Consider the following 24,882-nt stretch of genomic DNA (forward strand, 5'->3'; position numbering starts at 1 on the left):
TCCCGTCTAGCTGTAGTCCTGGCTGCAAGCGTCCCGGTGTGTATTGGTGTACCGAATTGTTCTCGCACTGCCCCTGTGAGTGTGTGTTGGAGGCGAAAAAGGGGCAGCCACCGACTACGGAGCAACCGACTGACCGACAGACCGACCGACGAACCCCGAGACAGCCGGTCACTGGCACACGCTCTCAGCGCGGTCTCAGAACAAAGCGACCGCGACGCTACCAAGGCTCGCCTAGGGGGTGTGCAACCAAGGACCCCACACTCCCTCGACACACATTCCAGTGCAGGCTGTGAAGCGCCTCGTTGTAGGGGTTGCAGATCCTGAATTCCCTGTGAGGTGACGGATCACAGTGACCTCCGCTAGCGGGATCCTGCGGGACGACCCGACGGGTATCCTGTTGCTTCGAAGAAGAAAAAAAAACCGTGCTTGTGCGGTTGTGTGCGTGCGTGCGTGCACCGTGTGGATGTGAGTGGCTATAGCAGCAGGCGTGCACTCCCTGTGGCCGCACGATGGCCACACTTGCCCGCTGGATGATGGCCTTTTCTTCGCCGCGAGCAGCAGCAGTAGCAGCAGGTGGTGCTGAAGGTGGTGGTGGTGGTTTGAAGGAGGTGTGCTGTCGAGCGATGACAGCAGCAGCAGCGAACGCAGTGCAGTCGCATTCGCCAATCGGGACGGGCATCGACGGGCAGCAGTAGTGCGCGTTTGCAAACAGTAGGAACCCGCTCCCGGGGGCAACCTGGCGACTGGAGTGTACCACTGGAGTGTTCAGGGAGCCCGTAGCCCGATCCCGATCCGTCAATTCTAGTCCCGGTTAGTCAGCGCGTAGGCGACAAATGTCGTACGTTCCCGCAAATCCTGTGGTGGTCTTCCAGTCTTGTGGAAGTGTTCGCCTTGATGGAACCACGATACCCTAGCCACTAGCAGCAGCAGCAGCAACGCTACGAAGGCGGTCCAGTGATTGTTGTGACTGATTGTAGTGAAGTGCTTAGCGTACAGAGTAGTTAGATCCACACGCTACGCTACCCCTTGATCCTGGATTCGATGGCTGTGAAGAACAACGACAGGACAGGGCGCTGGATTGTATTGTAAACAGACAGACAGAACGTAGTGCTGAACATGGCTCGGTTCCCTTCGCTACGTACGACCAGAACGATTTGTGTACCCCAGAACACCTTCGCCTGGGCTGCTTTGATTTGACAGCTCGAAAAGAGACTCGGACAGGAAAGGAGAACGACGGCGCACAAGGCAACGGTCTAGTAATGATGGGTTGGAGCAGGATTACTCCCTCTTATCGGAAGTCCAGTCCCAGAGATAAGATCCGTACCGTGGCTGAGGGGCCTGACCGTGGATCATCATCGGGTGCTATCGGGGCTTCCACGATCTACTAGGGAAGGGCTTCCGGAGTGGCGATGGATTCCAAAGCATCCTTAGACCGTCTGACGGGGCATTTAGCGGTGGTGAAATAGGTAGCTCCTATAGCCTGCAATAACCCCTTAATCAACTAGCCGCTCGGGGCTATCATCATTCGCATCAGTGGACGGCGCTGGTGGAGGGATTGGCGTGCGGTTGAAGACTTTCTGCAAAAGAAGTTTGTGTGTGTGTCTGTGTGTGTTCCACTAGTGTGCGTATACTGAGTGTGGTGGTGGTGGTGGTGCGTGTACGCTGCGCATCGGTGTGCGTGAGGCAGAGGCGTATCGCACGGCGCCCCCAAAAAGGCGAGCGAAGCAAGCGAGTAACGCGAGGCGAGAGCGAGGACGTCGAAAGTAAGGAAAGGAAAAGAACAAGACGGAGGACGAAAGTCGTGGATCGCGTCCCCCTCCCCCCGCCCCAAAAACTAGGTCAGAAAACAGAGCGTAGAGTACCGCTCGCGCAGTACGCGTGTGGGCCGCACTAGGACATCCTGGCGCGTCGCGCGCGTACAGAATTCGCACCACGTCGTCGTCGCACCAGAATCCAAGCACGGCGGCCGGCGGCTGGTGTAGAAGGTGTTCCCCCGGGGACGTATGTAAGTGGCCACTGTTAAAAGAAATAAAAAATAAACGGTGAACGGTGAACGAGTGTAAACACAAAGTGCGAGTCTTCCGCCGTCGTTCTTCCACCGGCCAGCGGTTCTCCGGTTGCGGGTAGGGTGTGCACGGTGCTGGTGCTATGGCTACCGCTCAGGGAAGTCCGCGCACCGGTGACGAATCGTCGGAAAGCGAGAATGAAACCGAACCGGCCAAAATTTTTCACCGGAAATTGTCTACCAAGAAGGATGTCAAGTCAGCGGTAGGTAGCAGCACCACCAGCAACGGTGGTGTATATGTTAGTGTGTATGTTTGTGTGCGCTGTTAAGGGGTGGTGAAAGAGGAGAAAGGGAGTGAAAGGGGGTTCCGGGTAAGTGCACTACACTCAATGTTTTGCATGGCCCCGGGATCCGGCAGCACGATGACGTGCCTTCGAGTTGCCCGAACTCACTGTTGGCCGTGTCTGGCGGGCCGCTGGTACGCTACAACCAGCCACCGGGGGTTTGCCGTCATCGAGTTGCTCCCGGCGGGCCGGAAATGTGTCTTTGTCGCTTGGGGGGTGTGTCACCCAACGGAACGGTGAAGCTACCTCGGTGGAGAATGATTAAATTTCCTTCATTTCCTGTGTGCACGACGAGAATGCATGGCCGCACCACTTCCCTCGGGAGCGTTGACACAACACACACCCACAGATGCACAGCCCGGGCTCAGCCAAATGCGATTCGTTTGCGGAATATTCGTCACAATATCCTGGGGGCATGGCAAAAATAAGCGACACAGCGTAGCGGATTAATAAAAGGGAATAATTCACTTTTTCAGTTAGTCGTTCGCTTTCCTGCCACTCCGGGTATCTTCCGGAACCGGTTATGAAGGGAAAGTTCATTCCTTTTTCTTTCCGATGGATTGCGCTCCGATACCGGAATGTATTCAATGCACTTTCCGCGAAATGATACCGACGATTCTACGTTTGTAGGCTCATTTTGGAGTCATATGGCAACAGGAATGTAAAAGCATAATAAAGCATAATTCGGTATGCGATTAGACTAAACGGTGGTGTTCCATGTCCGCGTCCTTATGTATGCCTGTCGCTGGTCAATATTTGAAGCTTCGGGGCTAATTTAATGTTCTTATCGTGCTATGAAAGCTCTTGTAGCTGTCTGGTCTGTCAATTACAAGCCAAATTTACAACTTGGTCGTTGTATTGCTGAACTAGCTTGGAGCAAATGTAAACGAAAATAGAAGCATCCATTTGAAGGCTACAATTTAAGGGGGGAGCTTCGGTACTTTTTTTTTGTGGCACATATTTTAACATTTTTCCCAGAATGCTCCTTCTTTTCAAAAATATTGTGTACATTTTTTGGATCAATCGGAGTAATACTGCCAAAGATATGGATTTTTGAATATCAATGTCTCATACAAGGCTCCATGCAGCTCGCTACTTTGAAGAGCGTTTCTCAACTTCAAAAATCCACCAAAAATCGAAAAGTAGGAAATTCAACAAAAACTTGGCGAACCTACCTGGATTCACTTATAATCTTTCAAACGAGTATTGATTTGTATTTTTCTGATGACCCATTACGCAGCTACGATGGGCACCGTAAAAAGTATCTTATCGATGATACGACTGTCTAAATTTGATGCCATGGATGGAGTTTGTTATGAATCTTCCCAAAAAAAAAACTAAATATTCTTCAAAAGTTGTAGTTTAATTGGTCACTTGAAAAAATAAAAATAAATGGTTGCGTCACAAACGATCGTCAAAAATGATCCTTTTTTGGGCCGAAATTACCGAAGCCTCCCCTTAATGAGTAGCCCACGCAATATTACGTCAATATTTTATGGTTCAATGATTTATTTGTGCTCGGTTTATGCAACACATTTGCAAGTTACTGAAAAAAACTGTATCACAGATGAAAACAAATGAATCTACAATGTTGAGCAATAAAACCGCATGTGAATATTGAAGCTCAGAGAAGAACTGATACATCCTAACAAAACCGAACCGATCGCACGAGAATATCGAACACCAGTAACATGCATTTCTTTGTTCAGCGATCAACGTTTTCGTATGAACAATGGCAAAGAAGAATGCTTTCGATTCGATGATTCAAAGCATGATTCAATATTCCCGTAACAGCATAACACAGTCCATTTGTCCACGCTCGCACTGTAACATGGGAAATGCATGAAATGAGCTCAGCGGCGGGCATCACACCAACATCGTACCCATCGATGGTCGACACGAGCATCGCAACCCGGGGGGCCGCTTTACGTGTTATTCATTTATTTTTATGCTCGTCGCTCGCCATTTCCGTAACCTCCGTTGGATGCTTTTGCTTTCCATTAACAGGAAACAGCGCAAAACCAGCAGGATGTGGTCATAAGGTGTGGTACGCCAATGGAAGTGGTAGCCGTTGGCTACAATATACTGGGGACCATACGGTATCAAGCGGCATGTTGCTGCACAGGGAAGTGTTGTTTTCACCGATGGAAAGCAAAGTCGTGCTGCCTTTTGCTAACCAGTGGTTGCTGATGGATGAATGTGTTTGCGGTGTAATCGGATAGCTAGTGGCATTTCTGGCCGGCCACCAACCAGTTCCAGTGATACAGGATGACGGCATAATACCACCAGCATGTTTCTAGTATTGCGAATCGATAATTGCACGAGAGTAACAATAGTCCACCTGTGAGTAATACAACGTCTCTCCCGTTTTATGACGCCACGGGGTTAGTATTGGCCTGGATTCATCCTAGTGATCCCTCGGGGAGCATAAAGCGTTGGAGACACCGCTTCAACCAGGCCACCAACTATCGTCAACAGAATTCGCCGTATGTTTGCAGAGGGCGCAACAGAAAGCGACGCAACCAGGGTTGACCAGGCTATTCAACCCAACGGGATGGATAGATATCATTCCCGGTACCCGACGTTCTCGGTCGACGATGCGATTGACCTGAATTCATTCGCTTTCGTGACGCCATCACATCCCGGTGACCGCATTTGCGGCTTGTTCCTTTGCTGGTCGCGTTCTAGCGACGCAAAAACCGTTCCCGTACTTTGTAGACAAGCGCCCGGAAGCGCAAGCTGGTGATGACGTGCGATATGGCCTGACGTTTGATTCCCTGTAGACCTGCCTGCCAGTTTTGCCATCGTCCCTCCGCTTACGGTGGACGTTGGGGTGACGGAATGGAAAATTGAGTTGAATCACTGTAATGCGGGATGCAGGAGCAGTATTCCTCCCACTAACAAGCAAGTCCATTTTGTGTAAAGTGAAATGGATGTGCCCCAGAACAATTGGCCTGCTGGTACTCTGCTGCTCATGGGGAGGATGTAATAGAGCCATTCTGGTGGCTTTCTAGGTAGCTCTGCGAACACAATGAGTCAGCCGACCATATCAGGTTCTGGTTCCCATCGAACGGGTTTCCTATCATCGGAGAAAAGGCAAATCCAGCTGCAGCCGGACAGGAAAAGATAACTTTTCATTTCACCAATCATTGCACACTGATAGCGAGTTGTCAGAAAGTTTATCCAGCACGAGTATCAACGGTGACGATACGTTAACAAAATAGCTGCAACCGGATCTGCTTTTCCTGGAGCATCGTGAATGTCGAATTGTGACTGATGCACTGAGGTCACATTTATTCTGGCAATGACAATATGGCTACTCAAATGAACTTATCTGATAAGAAATTTGGATGTAATACCATTTATTACTCGCACTCGAATAATATACGTTTAATTAATATAAGGGTTCTCCAACTCGCGGCCCGCCCAATTATTTTTTGCGGCCCGTGGTCTCGTTCACGGTGTATATTTATGTTGAGTTTGGTAGTCAATTTTATGTTTTGTGTAATTTTATTCTATTCATTTTGATAGAGATGTAGATATTTGTTTTTTACCTAAATTTCTATTACAAACCCCTGAAAGTATGCAATTCTATCGGTTACCTGGCGCCTCCTTCATCGGAGTTCGGCAACGGTGCGACATAATTTAATAGTTCCGGTGCAGCAACAAGTTTTGGAATTACCTTTACCTGTCTGGCCACGAAAACTGACACCGGTTGGCCTTTGAAGGGAAAAAGGCCCTCAATATTAATGGTAATGAAATGGCCCGCTGACTGGCTGTTGCTTTCTTCTGTGGCCCGCATGCTAATATGAGCTTGGAGCCCCTGCTTTTTAACGTGTTGTGCTAGTAATTGCACTAATAGCGATAATTTGTTGGCTATATTTTGATGGCATACAGCTGGATGACTTATGTAATCTAGTAAATAATCAGAATAAAACATAGATGTGTTTAACAGTTTCAAATTCAAAAGGAAGAATTATCAAAACTTTAAAGATGGTTTCTTTAAGTATAGGCATTAGCAGCATAACATTAATTAAATGGACTTGATATCATCCATTATTAACTACATTTCATTACCAACGAAATGAGTATAATGTTTTTTTTTCTGAACTCAAGTTTTATTGATAAGGACTTACTAAACAGTTCATTTTGTCCATCGCATGCGCACATGATTCAAATCATTTTACGAAAATTTGTCTTTGTTTACAAGATAACCGTTCGACGATCCAGTTTTTACAGAATGTAGTGATGAAGCGCTTCTAATAATTACCATATCCAATCTAGCACAATCATGGTGCCCGTGACGGCATGACGTTGTGGATATTACATTTGTGCCTCTCGCTTCAAATCGTCGACGATGTCCGACCTCACGACACACATTCACATTCGTGTTCCTGGAGGCTCGTTAAATACCATCTGGGGATTTGCGACTGATTTGCATCGACTTTTTTTTCTTCTCTTCTTCCGTTTCACATTTTCCTCACCACCGACCCGACATTTCCCAAAACGTTTCCCTAACCGGCCCCCGGGTCTATTCCGTTCTATTTGCTTTTGTTAAACGCTTCCAGACCGCCATCAAGGAGGGCTATCTGATGAAGCAGACCTGGTCGTTCCAGCGCTGGCGTCGACGATACTTTCGGCTAAAGGGACACAAACTGTACTACGCCAAGGACAGCAAGGTAGGTGCCCCGCTTTATTCTCCATCCACGATTCTAGGTGTGGGCTGCGGGTCGTCTGCCCCCTGGCCATGACCAAAATTTTCCACCAAACGAACGCCACAAGGGCTCCGTGTCGCTGGGTCCGTCCAACCGCAAGGTTGGGCCGACCTTAGTCCGAATCTAATCTGCCGAATTGACGACGGTCTGAGCCGAGGGTTGAGTTGTGTAATGGGTGGTGATTGAAGGTGGTCAACATGTTGCATGTCATGTCGTCCTAGCTGGGCGATGGCGAGGGCTGGGAAAATTAATCTAAACCGCCTGTAATCTATCGCAACAATCGTTAAACAAGGACGTGTGGCTGAGGGCCTCCGTTGTGCCAAGCGTTGTGCGAGGACATTCCTCAATTCGGTGACGGGAGCGTTCATGACCAGAAGAGAGAGAGAGAGGAGTTTTGGTTCGCTGGCGCACGCAACGTAACAATGGTGTTCGGTATCGGAAATAGCAGAAGCATGTAAAGTGGATTGTGTCGGCAATAAAATACTCGATAGCACCATCATCAGCAGCAGCATGAGCTGAATGATTGGAGAATTGCCGTTGCAGAGACCGGGAATCGAGCGTAAACGGAGAGCTACTGCTACCGGAATGGGCGACTCGTAAAATGGTTCCGATTTTCGGCCATCGTCCAACAATCGTCCTCTACACTTGGGCACGTCCGGCGTTCCGCTTGTGCTAGTCGTTTTCGAGGACACTCCAAACGGTTCCCGGGGAGTGTTCCAGAGTGTTCCGCGATCCACGAAAATCCCAGCCGGGTGTTCCCGCCATTGTTTCGTCACTTTGCCAATTTTCGGAATGTGATCATACTCGACGATACAATGGAACGAACTGCTCTGGTGGGGCCGCCACCGTTGTGCCCGGCTACGAAGCGCTCCATTACAAGCAGACTGAAGCAGCGGGTCTTAATGGGGAGCGCGAGGACGAAATGATCTTCATTCATTCAAACCAGCCCATGGTGGCAGCGGCAGGAAACGATAAATGGGAGCGGCTAAACGATGCTTGACTTCGGTAATGGCCAACCGGGAACCGTTTTTCACACGCATCGAGTCGACTCAATGGTGCGTTCCGATGGGGCCTTGCGATAAACAATTATCGAGACCGTAATGCCGTTATGTCGCTCCTCATTTTCGAGCGGAGCTGAAAGTTCCGGAGGCTACATTCGTTAGAACCGGCCACTAACGTTTTGCATCCGGAAGTGAATGGTGATGGGAAATTACCTTTCCTTTGCCATAGCGGGTTTTCCCAAAGGCCGAGGCCCCCCCCCACCCGGGGGAAAACCAAACTTGGAGCCCTGGCCTACGGTAATTGCCATTCTATGTACCATTACTCCCCTCGAGCTAACTAATTGCTACTGCGGTGGGGCTCATTTGTTATGCGCTACGTTACTGTTTCACATTGTTCGTTCCAATCCGGTAACTAAATCGTCGAGCTACCACTAGGGTAGTTTTGGATATGTATTGATTACATTTCATGGTTTTATTCAATCACTTTTGGTAATTTATGCATTACGACTCAGAAAAATTGCTCCACTTTAGCATGAAAAAGTTCTACCGGCAGGTAATGGTGTTTTGAAGGAATAGGATAGAATGATTCTGCTAGGAAAACTTGTGACCAATGGTTTTGCGCGGTTACAAAATAGTGATTTCACCAAGCAAGATCAATAGCGAGCATGACATCCCATTAAACTGAAACAATTGGCAGTGTATTGCTTGATGAAGAGATACTTGCAAGAATTTGTAGATTTGCTTGAAATTGACCATTGTTTTGGGCACTATTTTGAAATGCCTGAAAGCAGTGAGAAGTTGAAATATCGTATTCCGCATTAACAGCAACATTGAAGACAGTAAAACTATATCCCAAATTCTGCAAGCACGACAGAATAAAGAAATGAAGATTTATTTTAAAAAAATAATACTACCGATAAAGACAGGATTCTTTACGTAAAGTTTATACAGAGAAAGACTGTACCAACAAGTGAATCGATTGATAAACTACGCTGTTGGCAACCATCGTTAGCGTTGCATTATACTGTAGCGCAGAAAACAATCGGATAGCGACAAAACAATCCGAAAAACAATACGAAACAATCTTTTTTTGGTAACATGGCAACACACTTTTGAAAATGTCGAAAGTGGAATTCCTCCTCCTTTCAAACATTGTTCTCCTTGGAAAAGTACCTCCAACACTGCTCGATAAAATTAAATGGCTTCAAAAATGAAATATCCTTTGGACACGGATTGCGAAGACTAACAGGAATTAGACGAAATAGACGTTAAATAGTTTTACTAAAACTGATTTTCAATAATTGTTTGACTCGACAACCTTAAGATAACACTTGTAATCAAAATAGTTTGTTTAGGTAACAAAATTTGTAACAAAACTTATCGGACGCTCATTAGCTAATCACTGAACAACTGCCTCAAGAGCAAACATCATCAACTAGGGCTGAAGCTGAGGCTCCATCGTCTTAATAACAGAACCACTTCAACCATTAAACACTCTAACAAGGTGGTCACGTGTGCATGAAGCATTTCTCTCAGCACTCAGGCACACAGTGCTCGCGTACTTCACTAGCTTCGCCGCAAAGGATTCGAACCATCGTTGCGCCAATCAAACATTCTAAACAGCTGGAACTGGAGCAACGCTAACGTTAAGTAGTTTGCATACAACCCGGGGGCGCTCTGGCTCTGGTTCGCTAGCATTACGCTCCATTAATTTTCAATCAAATCCACATCGCGCCCACACCACAAGTTGCTCCAGTTGTGCACCAGCAATGGTGCACCAAGAACGGTGGAAATGGTTTGATGCGAAATGTGCATTCGTGCGAGCGACGAGTGCAGTCGATGAGTTGAGAACGACGACGAAGACGACAACGGTGCGTCATTTGACTGCACTGCTTAGAACGTGGCAGTAAAATTGCGATGCACCACCAGCGTGTTCCAGTGGCTGCACCCGGCATCCGCAGACACACTGTTGGGCGTTGAGCTAGGTCGCGTCGAGTCCTAAGAATAGATTGGTTTGCTGGTTGGATGCAAGAAGCAGTAAGAGTGGAGCGAGCTGCTAATGAGACCCGCAGCCGGGTCGGCTCCGGGATTTGGATTTCTGTTTCTGGGTGGCAAATTTTAGAAAAACAAACTGACACCCTCATGACGACGACGACGACCACGTCTCGCTGCGATGCCAGTTGTGCCATGCTCGTGTATCAATTCGCTGCGTTGAATGCGTCCGTGCAGTGAGTGAAGCTGGTGCTCAGGTGCTGATGATCAGTTGGAGACCGAAAGGGATTAGCATAGTGGTTCGATTTGCCGATGCTACTATCCATCATCCAATTTAGCGAACCGTGAAACAGATTATTGACGGGAGAGAGAGAGAGAGAGAGAGAGCGAGAGAGAGAGAGCGAGAGAGAGAGCACGAGAGGTGTTTAATTTTGGCCCCGACCGTCCATGGAGACCAGTTCAACAGCATACAATTATGCAATGCCGCCTCCCTGGGCGGGGATGATTACTGCATACCAATTGGCAGCACCCGCATCGAGTGGATTCCTTTTGAAAAGTCGAATACAGTAATTATTTCGGAACATAGTAATTACTTCCAAATGAATGCGGGATGCATTGATTGAACGGAAAACCGAACACTGCGCTCACGGTGGACGAGTATTTAATTCCGGTGCATTCCAGCTCGTGATATGTGCATTTCATTATCATACTTTGTGATAACAAACACGTAACCAAATTGAAGCCCCTCTCTCTCGCTCTCTTTTTAGTGGCCTTTTTTTCCAATGTAATCGATAGTGACACGTATCGGTTAATTATCTGTAATACGATGAGGTATTTTGGGGTGGAAGTGTTCGCGGCTTAATCCATGCAACGATGACGACGACGACGACAACGACACGCGCACTTTTATCAGACACCAGAATTTCGGTTTTCGGCCACGTAAACAGTGCGCGGCCACATTCCGGACCAACATTCGCGTCGGTTTCTCACGCTTGACCTAGTGGCCGGTCGCGATAAACACACCGGACCACTGAGCGCTCAAACGCTTTATCCTCGATCTGGCACGCTAATCCATCAACTTTTCCAATCACGAACACCGTTGACACCGTTGACGTGACGCGCTTTCCGTTTCCGGTGCGTTGTTTTTTTTTCTTCTTTTTTCTCGTTCGGTTCGGTGGACACTCTTTGGGGGAAAAGGGTTTGCACCATAACATTACGATGGTTCCTCGATAGAAGGCTGGAAGAAGCACTTGCTGCGGTGTAATGTTGTTCGTTGGCGAACGTTGGTTCAGCATGCGCCTCCATCGGATCGGAACGAAAACACTATCGTAATGGTTTCGAAAGAACAAGAAAACCACGACACGAAGACGATGGCGAGTACGCTGCTGTCTTCGACGTCGTCGCCGTCTTCCGCTTTTCGTTCGCTTCCATCGGAGTACGTGACTGTGTCGATCGCTGCTGGCGAAGGGGCCGGTTCGAGGGAATGTCTCGCACGTGAGCAAACGTACCAATGGGTAGAAGGGAAGAAAGGGAAATAACTTCATGCTTCAAGATGCTACGCGCTGCGGTGCGATGTTTGCGAACGTGCCGTGCCGTGCCGCCGTCGAGGTGACTGTTTTGCGGCAGCGAGCCGGTCTACTGAGGCAAAAGGAAAGAGCCGAGAAGGAAGGCCAATAGTTAAAAGGGCGTGGATGGGGTGGAGAGGAAGAGGGGGAATACGATTGCGACACCGTCTCGTGACCGTGGAGTGGAACGACCCCCGAACAAACCAAGGAAAGGCAAAGGCGTGCGAATCGAGGGATCGGAGTTGTACTACGAAATAGAGAGAAAGAGAGAGAGAGAGAGAGAGAGAAAAAAGAAGAGAGAGAGAGAGAGCATAAAGTCATCGTAATCATGTGTTGCGCATCGTAACCGCTGGAGTGCTCGAGTGGCCACCGCTAACCGGGACAGAACCGGGGAAACGGGCCGGTTCCAGGATCGTCCGTCCGGCTCGGTGCGTAAAGAGTCGAGCTGGTATCGATTCGTCTAATCTGCTCCCTCAACCTGGGACCTGGGAGTCTGTTTGGCAGTGCGTGTGCTTGAAAAAGAGAGAAAAGAAAGAAACAGAGAGACAGCCGGGGACTTTTCCTTTATCCCACTGTGTGTGCCAGAGAGAAAAAGAGAAAGAGAACGGGCACACGACGAAAGTATAAACATTTTCGCGACGGTAGCAGTTGGAAAACCCGAGGAATCGGTGGTAGTAACGGAAGGGGGAGTGCAAGGGAGGGATACTGCGGTCGTGGGAAAACGTTTTGATGTTGGAAAAGTGTAAAACACCTCCATCACCACCCCGGCATCACCACGGCACCAGCATCATCATCATCATCATCGAGCGACCTTCCAAGTTGAAGAAAGCCTGAAAGGAAACCCGAATGGTGATGGGTTTTGCGGAGGGCGGGACATCGTTTTCGGGTCAAACCACGGTCGGGAAAACGGAGTCGACCGAGGTCACAGATCGAGCGCGGGGTTGATGGAGGTAGCGCGTTGGGGGCGCGTGGGGCGCGTGAGAAAGTGAGCTGCTGGCAATGATCAAAATTTGCAAATTAAGACCATGCTCCTGGTACACTCCATGTTGAGGGAGGACTGGGGAGGGGGTGGTGCCCCAGAGAGTGCCTTTCTTGGCCCCGCATTTCCCACCTTGCTTGGTCCATTATCATCCGAACAGTGGCAAGTAGCAGGTTCCACCGTTCCTTTCAGGGTGCGCATGGCCTTCGCCATCGTGCATCGTTCCCTCCGTCCCTCCAGCGTCCCTCAGCGCACGCCGAGGTCGTATGATTTACCACAGTTTGGTGGGACTGCGCTACTGAAATATTAATGTTTGTGCCGGGGGGGTGGGCTGGATGCGGAGAGGGTACGCGCGCAATGGCAAAATGTTCTCGCGGCAGCAAATTGGCCAATAAATTATTAAGCTCCCCGGGCACACAAACATCCCGGCCAGAGGGCTCAGTCCGGGGAGGCAGCCTTTTGCCAGCTTCAAGGCGCTATCAAGCTCTGGATGGTCTCGGCAATCACGCTCCGGATGGTTGGGATTGATTTTTTTCCAGCAATCAAATCGTCCAACTCCACGGTGACCGGTTTTCGCGGTCTGCACGCGAAGAGCAAACGAGCACTCGCTCAAAAAGATGAACTTTTCGGTGCAGTGCGAAAACGTGAGTTACCTAAGGCAGGATTTTCGGGGGTGCCACCTGTTCCGTCACCGCGGGAGGGTGCGGTGTCCGTTTGGATCATGTTACCTCACCACTGAAGCAACAGTTTTTTCCTCGGAATTGCCACCACGCAATGGTGTGAACACGGCACACACATTTTAGTGGAGCGCGCGGACGGGCGAACGGCCGAACGTCCTCTCATCGTCCTGTCCTGTTCTTCAGTTTCTGGCGCGAATGTCCGTCTTGGCAGCCCACCCAAGGGGTGCTAAGGTGCAAGAGAGTAGCAAGCGAAGGGAGAGGGAGGAAAATTGTGGGAAAATTCATCTCCATCGCTGAGTCAGAGGCCTTTTCTCTGACTCTCTGGCACTTGGTTGCTCTCTCTCGCTCTCTCGCTCTCTCTCGCTCTCTCGCTCTCTCTCTCTCTCTCTCTCTCTCTCTCTCGCTGAGGCGCTTTAAGGGTTGTCTTTGCTTTCGTGCAGATAGCTCAGATATCAGACTCTCCTAAAGGTCCTAGAAGAGAGGAATGAAAAGAGAAGAGCGCGAAAGGGAGAGAGCAAGAGAGCAAGAGAGAGAGACTAGACTCCGATGGCAAAGACTGACAGGGACCACCACAGGAGTCATACCGTGGGAACAGGATCCCGTGCTCAGCTCCATCAGCTGGCATCCACCGTAGTATCTGTCAGAATCTCTCTCGTGTGCGCTCTCTCTCTCTCTCTCTCTGGTTCGCGGCAGAGTGTTCCGGTGCGGGGTTGTTCCGTTCGGGGCCGTTTCGGGTGCGGATACCGCAACATAGCCGAAGAGGCAGCAACCGGAGCCGGAGCTGCAGCAGCAACTTACGCCAGAACTCAAAACTAGAACGCACGCCACGGTGACGGGTCAGTGTTGGATCTGGGTTCTAGCACGCACGCGGCCTGCATTCCGTGGCGATCGTGTCTCGGCCACACAGCCACCGTGTGCGTTTTTGTGGACAGAACATCACCATTCCAGCGTCAAGACAATCATTACATCCGCCGGGGAACGGGCGGGAGCTACAGTTTGCATTCAGTTTGCCGAAGTTGACTTGAGTTCTGATCGATCAGTTGAAGGTCGGGACATCTCTGGGACATTGTTAGGAACGTGCCATTACAGTGTGTGACCCCAGTGGGACGTGTGTGCCAAACATCGAGTCGAGGTCGAGTTTTTCTGACGAACAGTGTCGTTCCGGTGGGAAAAAGTGCAACTAAACTTATTACATCAGCTGTTAGTTCCCACCACCACTACTACTATTACTTTTTCGTGTGATTTCGTAGCCGTTAACGTAGCGAGCAGAAGAGTGTAAGCAATATAGAGAGCAAAAGGTGGAGGATCTAGCGAGACAGTGCACGAGAGTGTCGCACGCGAGTAGCCACGAGACCAACCGGGCAACCGAGACCTTGCAACGGACCGCCGGATGCTGGTATCATCGCCGCACGTGTGTTAAATGAAATGCCTTTCACGAGTAAAAGCCTCCACTAAAATTATGCACTCGTAGTCTGTGTTAAGTCGTTGTCGGTAACCTAATATCAAAACCCCAAGAGGCCTCCCAAGACCAAAACCAAACCACTACAGTGGAGCCTGTTCTCTTCTAAAAAATAAAGAAAAACGCATCCTTTTACACTAAACTTATCCAGCAATAAGCAATAAGCACCGAGAGTAGTTTTGCTGTTAAACAAACAACCAAAAGTTTATGCCGTGGAACGTCTTAGGCGTCTCCTGTTGTCTGTAGTTTGCTGCACCTGTGCAGTATTGTACTTTAGTGTTTGAAACGTAGCAAACGTAGAAAAGTGTAGTGTTTAACGTTAAAAAAGGTTAAAAGAAAACTACATAGAGGGATTGTTGTGAAAGAGGAATTTAGAAAAATAAAAACGATAACCATCATTTCCGTGCTTCAGTGACCGAACGTGTGCCTCGGTGAAGCCGTATTTCCTCAGCTCTGCAAAAAAGGTAAGTTCGAACGATCGTACTACGCACCGCACCGGCCACCGACCACCGACACCGTTTGTTATGCAAGCAGCAGCGGCTAGGCTCAAGCTACCACTTCTACTACGCGAGCTCGGTCTACTAGTATGCCGGTCCACCGGGGTTCCCGTGGCCACGGTATCGTTCAATCATCACTCGTGCGTAGTACCCAGCCCAGTCTTCGTATCCGTTTTGTGTGGTATTTTACGTTCCGGTAATCGTGCGCTACGCGATACGCCGACCTTCATTTCCACATCCACCCTATCCACTCCACCGGGCGCGTAATGCGAGGGCTACCTTTGCGGATAATCAAACGAGTGGGTCACGCTTAAACGGTTTCGATAGTACTTACGTTCGTATTGATTTTCACCGATGGATCCTTTTATGCGACCGCTCCGGACCGGAAGCATGAAGCGGTGAAGCGTGTGGGCCGGGATAAAAAAGGGGTCGGGACCGGTTTGCCCGTATCCATAGATTTGAATTGTTGATAGCACCACCATGCATGCAAGCAAAGGGCTTGGCAGACTTGAAACATCCCGAAACACGGATCTACCGGACCGGAGCCTGAAAGGAGGTTGTTAAATGATAACAAGGGAAGCTTACAGGACCCCGCAAGTCAATCGAATTCGGGTGTGCGTGTGCTGTTAGTGGTAATAGATTTGCCCTTGCCGTATCTATTTCCAAAATACAGCACTGTTCTGTGCTCGCATTCATTCAAATGAATAATTTTTGGAAACCACTTTTCCCCCAGCATTTGGTCCATCAATTCTCGATGTGTCCGATCAGGGGGCATGGCGGGTCATTGCGTGCAGAGTTTAAGGGCACGGTTTTCGGAACCAATGGACCTCCAAAAAAGGGCGGCTTCCACCACGTGAGGGAAGGTCCACATCCATAAGTAATATTGTAGGCACTCCCATCAATTCCGGAACCACAACAGACATCCCATCGCGCGTGTAGTGGTCGTGTGTGGCCATGTGGTTGACCCTTTCGCTACCTCACACCGAACCGCAGCGTGTTTTAAGGCCGGGACGGAAAAGGAAGGCGAGGAATCGCATTTATTATAGAGCAGCGAAACAAAACGCTATCCTCAGCTTAACTTGTCGGCTTGCGCTTGTACGAGAGTGTAAGAGAGCATTTCATAGAGATTACTAGGAGCAGGATGTTCGCAGGATTAGCGTGGTTATTCGTTTGTTAACACCACGATTACACCACGGTACCGACGGAAGCATACTTTATCATACTTTTGCTTCGGTTACTCGCAGCAACAACGGCAGCAGCGGCACCGATCCCGGGGTAGTATTGTTAGTAAATAATGAATGAATATCGATCCGACACGTCCCCAAGTACCGTGTATCCGAGACGAGTACAAGTGAATTTGGCAATCGAGTCCCTCTCACGTCGCACAGGAGCAGAACCTGAGGGAAGGATTCGCCATGTTCGCCATCTTCCTGGTACGGACACATAAATAGCCTGTCTCCATTGTACCGAAATACATGTCGGTTAGCATAAAGGAAAGGAAGGAAGGAAGGATGGCTTCCAAGGCTCATCGGAGACGTCGCAGTAGCACCATCTATCGGCGGTGATATATAGACGTTGGGCATGGGCACCGGACATCACACAATAGCTCGTGCTAATAGCAGTCTCGCCTGCTAATGAAAATTAATGGAAAATCCATTCCCTCGACACTTCAGCCCTTGAGGAGATGCCGCTGGTCGAACGCTTTCACCTAAAAAAGGGACGTGGAACGCAAAGGGCAACTTATTGCAATCTCTCCGCGATATACACACGCTTTCCCACCCCAAACCGACCATCGCTTCTTATTAGTTGGGTGATTGTTTTAGGGGAAAACACATTTTATGGTCCGTACATAAAAGCCACCCCCGCGGGTCTCCATGTCCGGCGATTGGTATCTATTATCTGTCCCGGCCTGAACGCGACTGACTCCAACCTGTTTGCGCGCGCGTGTGTTTCCCCTCTCTGTGTTTATCCGTGCAGCTAATGAAAACAATAATCAACCTCCCCCGGCTAGGAACGACCGACCAACCGAGCGATTGGTCGCCCAGTTGGTGGCCTAGTCGGGTGGTGACCCAAATACCAACGCGATCTCCTGGCGACCTCAATTGCGTACGAAATAATATATGTGTCCCTGGGAGTTGACTGATAGCTTCCAGGAGCATCACTGACGAGTAGCAAGGAGAACGAGGAGAAACAGATAGATAGAGCGCGAGAGGGAGAGACAGCGAAAGATGGCGGAGAGGGGAACTAATTGTTTTTCGTTCCACTCGTACTACCACGCCGACGTTCGACTCCTACGCCACTACACTAGCAATCAATCAAACCTTTAGTCCTTTTATTGAACTCGATCACATTACTCGGCCGCAGAGTGTTGGGGTTCGCCATCGGTCCCGGGTTCCTGGTCCAAAAACTATCGTCTCAAGATGGCACAAGACGAACGGCGAAGGTACAATCCATTCACTTGTGAGGGAATTTAATCGAGTAAATCGATCTTATTGTTGTTGGCGCGCGCACTCCAGTATCGGTTTCACTGGCACTGGGCACTGTGGAAAAGCCACCGAGCCAGCCCTTTGTAAGATCGATCGCTCAGCCATGCGGTCGGCTTTACGATTCGATTAGAGCGGATCATGCTTGAACGATACTGGACTGGAAGCAATTAGGGGTCCTGCCCGGATGGTGCGTCCGGTACGTGATGGATCACGGCAAGCGCTACCGTGGCCGTGAGCCGAAGCTTTTCCATCATCCACCAGAGAGAGAGAGAGAGAGAGAGACACCGGTACACATCAACATCGCTCGATGTCCCATCTATATTTAATGCCATCTCACCCATTGCGACAAGGATGAGTGCAATGAAGGGGTGGGGGGGGGGGGGGGGCGCGGAAGGGTGGAGACACTCTATGGCTCAGCAATCTTGATTGTTCGGCCAATGGCTTGTGCGATGGCCATCCCCATCGTCGGCGATGATATTTATACACATCAACCTGTTTGATCGCAAAACCCAAAATTGTCGTTCGTGGAACACTGGACTGGCCTTTCGGTGGGCCCTGGTAGTAGCCTACTACGGCGTGGCCGTCTAGAGTGCGAGGTTTTCGTTGGAAATCTACTCGCAACTAATACTCGCTATGTAATCAAACGTGACGCGGTAAGTAGGATGTTTACGTCAACGGTGGTTACCGCGGCCGTGAACGTGTTCTCTCCAGCAGCAGCAGCAGCATCATTCACTCCGCAATCCATTCCGCAATGGAAGACCGTGGACGTCGAAAAGGTCATTCTTATTTTAAGGTAGAGGATTTATTTTCGAACACCCAGAAGAGTTTGTGTGTTGCGCGTGCGGATCGTTTGATGTTTCATTTTGATTCATCTTCATCATCGATGCTTTGTGGTGATAAGTTCAATCCGCGGTGAAGCTGCCACAACGTCTCGCTGTGTTACAAAGTGTAGCGAGGAAGTAAGATGCCATTCAAACATTCGCACTTTGTTTATGCGGTATTTTGGATATTTTACGGTGTTTTATGTGCATTTGGTTGTTCTACAACAGCTATGCTTACTGTGCTATGAGATTGTTCTTCTTTCTTATAATTTCTTGATCCAAATGAAACACTACCTATTCCATTAACAGTCGATAAAAAGCTAGTAGTCGAAAGCAACCCTTTAGAAGGCACTGGACATTGTAGAGAATAATCATTTTAATATTTTCTGAATAGAATTTTGAAAGAGTTGAACATAATTTCATCTAATGTTTACTTATCGCTGTCTACCGATAGTATATTAGACTCTTTCGCTGTCACCTTCTTCGCCACATCGATTGCTCAATTACGAATTGCCAGAATTGCCGATCTGGCCTGGAACGGAGCAGCGTGGCAGGCTATCGGGATGCCAAGGTAAAGGAGTGAACTCCGAGCCGAGCTGCCTGGTTAAGGTGCTCGAATTTCAGCTGTAAACCGAGTGCCGCTGTACACGTCATCGTTCGCCGGCATCGCCAGCAGTCAAAAACCAAAGAATGCGAATGGCCCTTTGATCCACCGTAATTGAGTTGGAATGAAATTTTCTAGCCAAAAGCATCAAACTTCAAATGCATATCGGTTGTTGGTGGTGTTGCTTCTCGTCGATTGGTTTTTGGTTCACCTTCTCCCCCCTCCCTCGCTCTCTCTCGTTTCGACTCTTTTTTTTCCTACACTAAACGTCTACCTTCACGCCGCTCATGTTGCTGTGTGCGTCACCGTAAACCACTTTTTACGGAGCGATGGCACAAAACAAACGGACACAGCCAGACCAGCAGGCCTTCAAAGGACCCGAATGGAACGATCCTTGCTCTAGGGCTTCCCGGAACGCTTTCCGCATGACGCGCGGACAGCTATCACCATCCGTTCATCTGCTGCGCTCGCCAACATCAAATATTTGATGTAGTCAAACAATCCGGCGGCACCGTCTGACGTCACGTCACGTCCTGACGGCAACTGCAGTCACGGTCGGAAATGGAAGCGCGATTTAATTTCGCGACAAATGGCAAACAGGTGTCGGCAAGAAGCACCGTGGGACAATACTTTTGCCATTTCTTCAGAAAATTGTTCCAAGAAAAGACAACTTGAAGAGACACTTCACGTTTTACAAGACACGCTCCAAAAAGCGGGAGAGGGGGGAAGGTGTTTTTGTTGGCAAACTTGTGCTTTGTTTAGAGAAGAGGCAACACCTGCCCGTGTTGCTGAGCTCGGATCGATCGCGCTCGTAACCGCATCGTCATCGTGGAGGAGCATCGGAGGTCCACGGATCTCCACCCAACAGAATCCAATTTATCAACAACCAACGCAAAGTGACGCCCGTACCCGTCGACCGCAAGTCTGCAGCATGCGCTGGTGGTAAAGTTTCGGTTCGCTATGGGTTGAGGGAAAGGTCGCAATGCCAGCCTCCATGTGGCACATTCCACCTAACGAACAAATATCCTAGCCAACAGGTCAGCCTGTGCCACTATTGGACGCGTGTTCGTGTGCACCTCACGTTAGCTCATCTGGCGTGTAGTTTCATTTATGTTTTTATGGGCCCATAATCGGAACGAGCTATCCACCCACCTGCTCGCCAGATAAGGTATACGGGGCGGCCGGGGTCCCGGGAATGCTTATAAGCCCGAAAATCCCGAGACTATAGCGGCCCAGAACCGGTTCACTCCTGACGCAGCGTCGCGTCGTGTCGTTGGATGATTGTTGATTACATTTTTGTTGCCTTACATGAATAAATCTATGTTGTTGGTTAGAGAAAGTAATTTGCAGAGAGCGAAGGCAGGAGAGAGTGACAGAAAGAGAGGAAGAGTAGTGAAAGGGAAGGAGTACGGGCGTTCATGAGAAAGGTAATAATGTGAAATGTATAGCCCACGCACGTACACGATCCCTTCCTGGCCTGGAATGACCATAAAATCAAACCTTTACGCATACGATCCTGGGTTGCGGTGCCAACTTTCGTCATTTGCGCCACTCTCCGCGATGACCCTGGCGGTAGGAAAAACGTCGTCCAGGGGAGAGGTAAATTATCAGAAACATGTCCTAGGAACCATCCTTTGAATGTTGGTGAGATGAAAAGCTCATTATCATCAATAACATCCATACAATATTATTCGCTCCCAATAAATTGCACATTGGCAGCACATAACAATTGCTCTCTTTTGCTATTGTGTTCCTGTTCAACATCGATTCGATGGCCTTTTTCCGCATAATAAAGTCGATTCGGTGGCGTTGCCACATTGTAAGAGTGTCGGAAAGTGTTGTAACTTCATTTGCGAGACGCTTCCCTACCTTTCTTTCTGCACTATACGATTGAAAGCACATTCCTGTGCACGGTACTAAACGATGCATTATCAACTGTTCACCACAGACGATTGAAATCGTACTTCAAAACCGTTTCGTTCGGAGTCTCCGGGAGTAGCTAACTGACCAAAGTGCGCACCAAACCGTACACCCGAGAACATGAAACGATCGAAGCCTCACCTTGGTCGAGCATCCAAGAGCAAATGGACAGACGTTAATGGAAAGTGCACGACGTAAACGCGTTCTACGGGCATCAGTGCCCATTCCTTCTCTTCTGCAAAAGCCCAGCACAACGCACATGAGTTTCCCGTATTTGATAGGCAGGGAGAGGTAAGCTTTGCGGTGTCCATAATGCGTCATAAGTCCTTTCATCCTTCTCGTACGAGCAGAGTATGTGTGCGGTTAGTGCTGACAAACGGACGGCCAACAAGGCGAAGGCTCGATGCAGCATCCCGTCCGGCCTTTGATTTCCATAAACACTTGTTACCATTATCGTTATCGGTTCTAGGATTTTTTGTTTCGCTTTGCTTTTCGTTGCTACTGACTCTGGCACCATCTCGACCGATCGTGCGCTGAGAGTCGAAGGGGGGGGAAATTGGATTGCATGTTTCCCGAACCGTAAAACCCACCGTACTGCGCGTACGATAAGCCAGCCCAGGCCACCGTGGCACCATGACGCCATGCTTGGATGGAACGATCGATCGCTCGGTTGCATAGTTGTTGCCAATCGCCCGGCCTGGTGCATCATGCACAACGTCAACCACCGCCGTTCAAACCATCAGTGCACGTCAACATCTTCGATGGGAAATTCAATTTAGAAAGCACGATTATATGGAAAAACAATGAGGCCATCGTTACATGGCCCCTGGGGAGGGGAAGGCTAACGAGGCTATCGAAGCGGAGTGCGCGTCGGCGAACGAGGAAGTTGGGACCCGTCGCGAGCGGCTATTTTCTATTGTTTATGTGCCCGAGCACGTCTTTTAATGTTTTCCCGACCAGCAACAGGTACCATGGTTACGTTTTCCTCGCAAGAAAATGGGAAAACAATGGCTGAAGTGGAAAGGATTTACTGTCTCGTCTCGAACATGGCACGGATTTGACGTATCGTAAAATGGGAAAACGGTGAAGTAAATCATGTTCTCATGAAAACGAAACATACCGTACCAAAAAGATTGTTAAATCACCATTGAAATTAGAGGGTAGTTTACAATCCATTGTGTGCTCTCAGTACACAGACTTGTTTCCCGTATTTTACGGACCACATCTCGGAACACTCGGTACACATTCGATCGGAACGCGAACGAACATATCAGAACGGGTCTTCTAAATCACCGGAAGCGTTTCTGTCCCATGTATCTTTTCGCTGGGAAGGATGTTCTCACCAAAAAACGTGCTGATAAATATTTGGCTAGCCGGAAATTACGTTTACACTACGATACGGGGATAAAAAAGAATAGCAAACAGGTCACAGGACAATTTGGGGCGGGGGGAATGACGCGTGAAACAATGTAAACGCTTCGCTATCATGTTTCGCGAACTTCGTGGTTGGGCGAGCGGGAATCGTTGAACGTAATTTCCGATTACACCGGATATCACCGTACGCTTTTCGGTGGTGATTGATACGGTGGTACCTTTACCTTCGTTCTTCGTGAAATCGTCCTTAGCATCGGACGATTAGGGTTACGGTCTGATCTGCTCCTTCGAAAGGCTTGATAAATGAATGTATAGTAGTTAAGTCTTTTATTATTATCTATCATAGAGTATTTACACGTAAAAAAACGTCCCTTTGAATCCTATACTCTCGTCTAATATATTGAAAGTTTATAACAAATCTTCAATTATGCTGACATAGCTTCTTAATATTCCAATTGAGTGTCGCGCAGTTAGTCGTAGTTCCAACACGGTTCCAGTACTTTGTTCGTATCCTCGCTCGATCACGCAACTGACTTGCAGCTTCACATGAACCACCGAGTACGGGATCGCTTTTTGTGCGAAGCCGTTTCACCGGGGAGTGCCGGAGCACTCGAACTCGGCTCGAAACAGGATACCACTCTGCCTGAGGTCCTTTAATTATTCAAACATCTTATCTCTCTCTCTCTCTCTCTCTCTCTCTCTCTCTCTCTCTCTCACTTGCGCCCGAGCGGTGAATATTCAAAGTTGATAAAGCGCGCTTACACTGTTGTCCCGTGACCGTGGGCGACAGTGCCCACCATATGCTCAAGAACCACCGGACCGGGACCAGACTTTGCACTGGACTGGTCCCAAAAGTTTCGTTCACCCAGGGTAGGTCAACGTTAACCGACCCAACCACCACCGACGACGAGGACAACTCAGGATCTCCGATTCCAAACTCCAAAGAAACCGGTTCCCATGGCAACACCATCACCCCGAGGGGGTGAAGGGTTCCGGAAGATTTTTTCCGGATTTCTCCGTATCTTCAGCTTCTGCTTTCCCGTATTATTCGTGCACAGGGACGTACTCTTTGTGTCCGTTCTTCAATACAAAACGTTCCATAAACTGCGGAAGGGAAGGAGCGAGTTCCGAGCGAAGAGGATCCTCACTTCCCCCATTCCGGTCAGTAACATTCCCCAGTGCCGGGGGCCCTGGTGGACGAGCACCAGAGTTTACTTTGATGCGTGCGCTCTGCCCTTGCCCGGCCGTAATCTGGTGCTCGTGGTGTTGGGTTGGTTGGGTGGGAAACAATTTACTTTCCGGGACCGGGCCTTGGCTACGGTTGCGGAGCGGAATTCGTTGTAGAACATGTTAACGCAAACGAGTGGCATGAGATGTGTCGGGTGAGGCCCCCCCGGGGTTGAGTGTGTTGCGGGCTGCCCGTTATTAGCTTTGCTGCTTCATTTTCCACGCTCTTGGCATACGTTGCTGTTACCGGTGCTACTGCTGCTGCTGCTGCGGTTGTTGTGCTCGTAATTGTGGGGCGTTGAAAGTACAATTTTGTTTTGAAATAAATTATGCTCCATCCTTGCCACGCGCACACCACCACCACCACCATTAAGGTACCGCGTCGCACCACAGCTTCTAATTTATCCGACACCACCACCGCGCGCGCGCGCGCTTGCGGTTCTTGTGAAGTGCTTTCGTCGTTGGCTGTCGGAGCGAGCCCGTTGATTGGAATGTTGTTGATGCAAATTAGCGATGGTGCCCCGTTCGCGAAGTCAAAAGGCATCTTTTCATCTTGCGCGTCTTTGCGGAGGCGCGAATTTCAAGCAGAAAGTCCGTGATCGCTGCTCTCGATAATCGTTTCAGTACATTTCTGGCTTGATGCCGATGAGCCCTTTCTTTTTGCCGGTGCTGCTCGGTGTGTTCATTTATTTAAATATTCACTAAGGAGCGAATGGGGTATTTTCTTTTTCTGTTTTACTTGTGAATAAAGAATTTTTCAAGAATTTTGTGTAAAAATGGTTGAATCAATCGGATAGAGAGTGGTAGAGAGTGTTGGCCGTATGAAGTAAACGGTTTTCCTAGACATAACATAGCGTAACATAAAAACAGATGACTCGAACTTAATCTGCACTTTATTTACAAGGTGCTCTTCTCGGGATTCTTGCAAAATAATCGAAAACCGTAACTCTTCTACTTTAATATGATGCCATAATGAAAATAAAGAAAATTTTAAAATTATTCCACGGAGCTACTTTGAACAATGTTGGGATCATGATCTACCATGAAGCTAGGAAAGAATACCAAAAAAAAAAAGACGTGAAGGTTTTTTGTAGACATGACACTAGGTCAGTATTTTTAATTTATTTTGCGCAAATTATCTAACACTCTTGAAAATCTGTAGTCTATGCTAGTCTAAAAACTCACAAAGAATAAGTTGTAAAAGAATAAGTAA

The 24,882-nt window shown here is 48.8% G+C and overlaps 1 protein-coding gene across 1 annotated transcript in view; it reads left to right on the plus strand.

The window, feature by feature from the left end:
* The first annotated feature begins 2,063 nt into the window (after positions 1–2,063).
* Positions 2,064–24,882, plus strand: part of LOC126573264 (diacylglycerol kinase eta) — a 52,314-nt gene continuing 29,495 nt past the window's right edge. The window contains exons 1-2 of the mRNA XM_050233237.1: positions 2,064–2,268; positions 6,918–7,028. Coding sequence (XP_050089194.1) covers positions 2,149–2,268; positions 6,918–7,028 — 231 coding nt within the window. The 5' untranslated portion in view covers positions 2,064–2,148. The remainder of the gene's footprint in view (positions 2,269–6,917; positions 7,029–24,882) is intronic.

This window comes from Anopheles aquasalis, chromosome 2 (genome assembly GCF_943734665.1).
Source record: "Anopheles aquasalis chromosome 2, idAnoAquaMG_Q_19, whole genome shotgun sequence".
NCBI lineage: Eukaryota > Metazoa > Arthropoda > Insecta > Diptera > Culicidae > Anopheles > Anopheles aquasalis.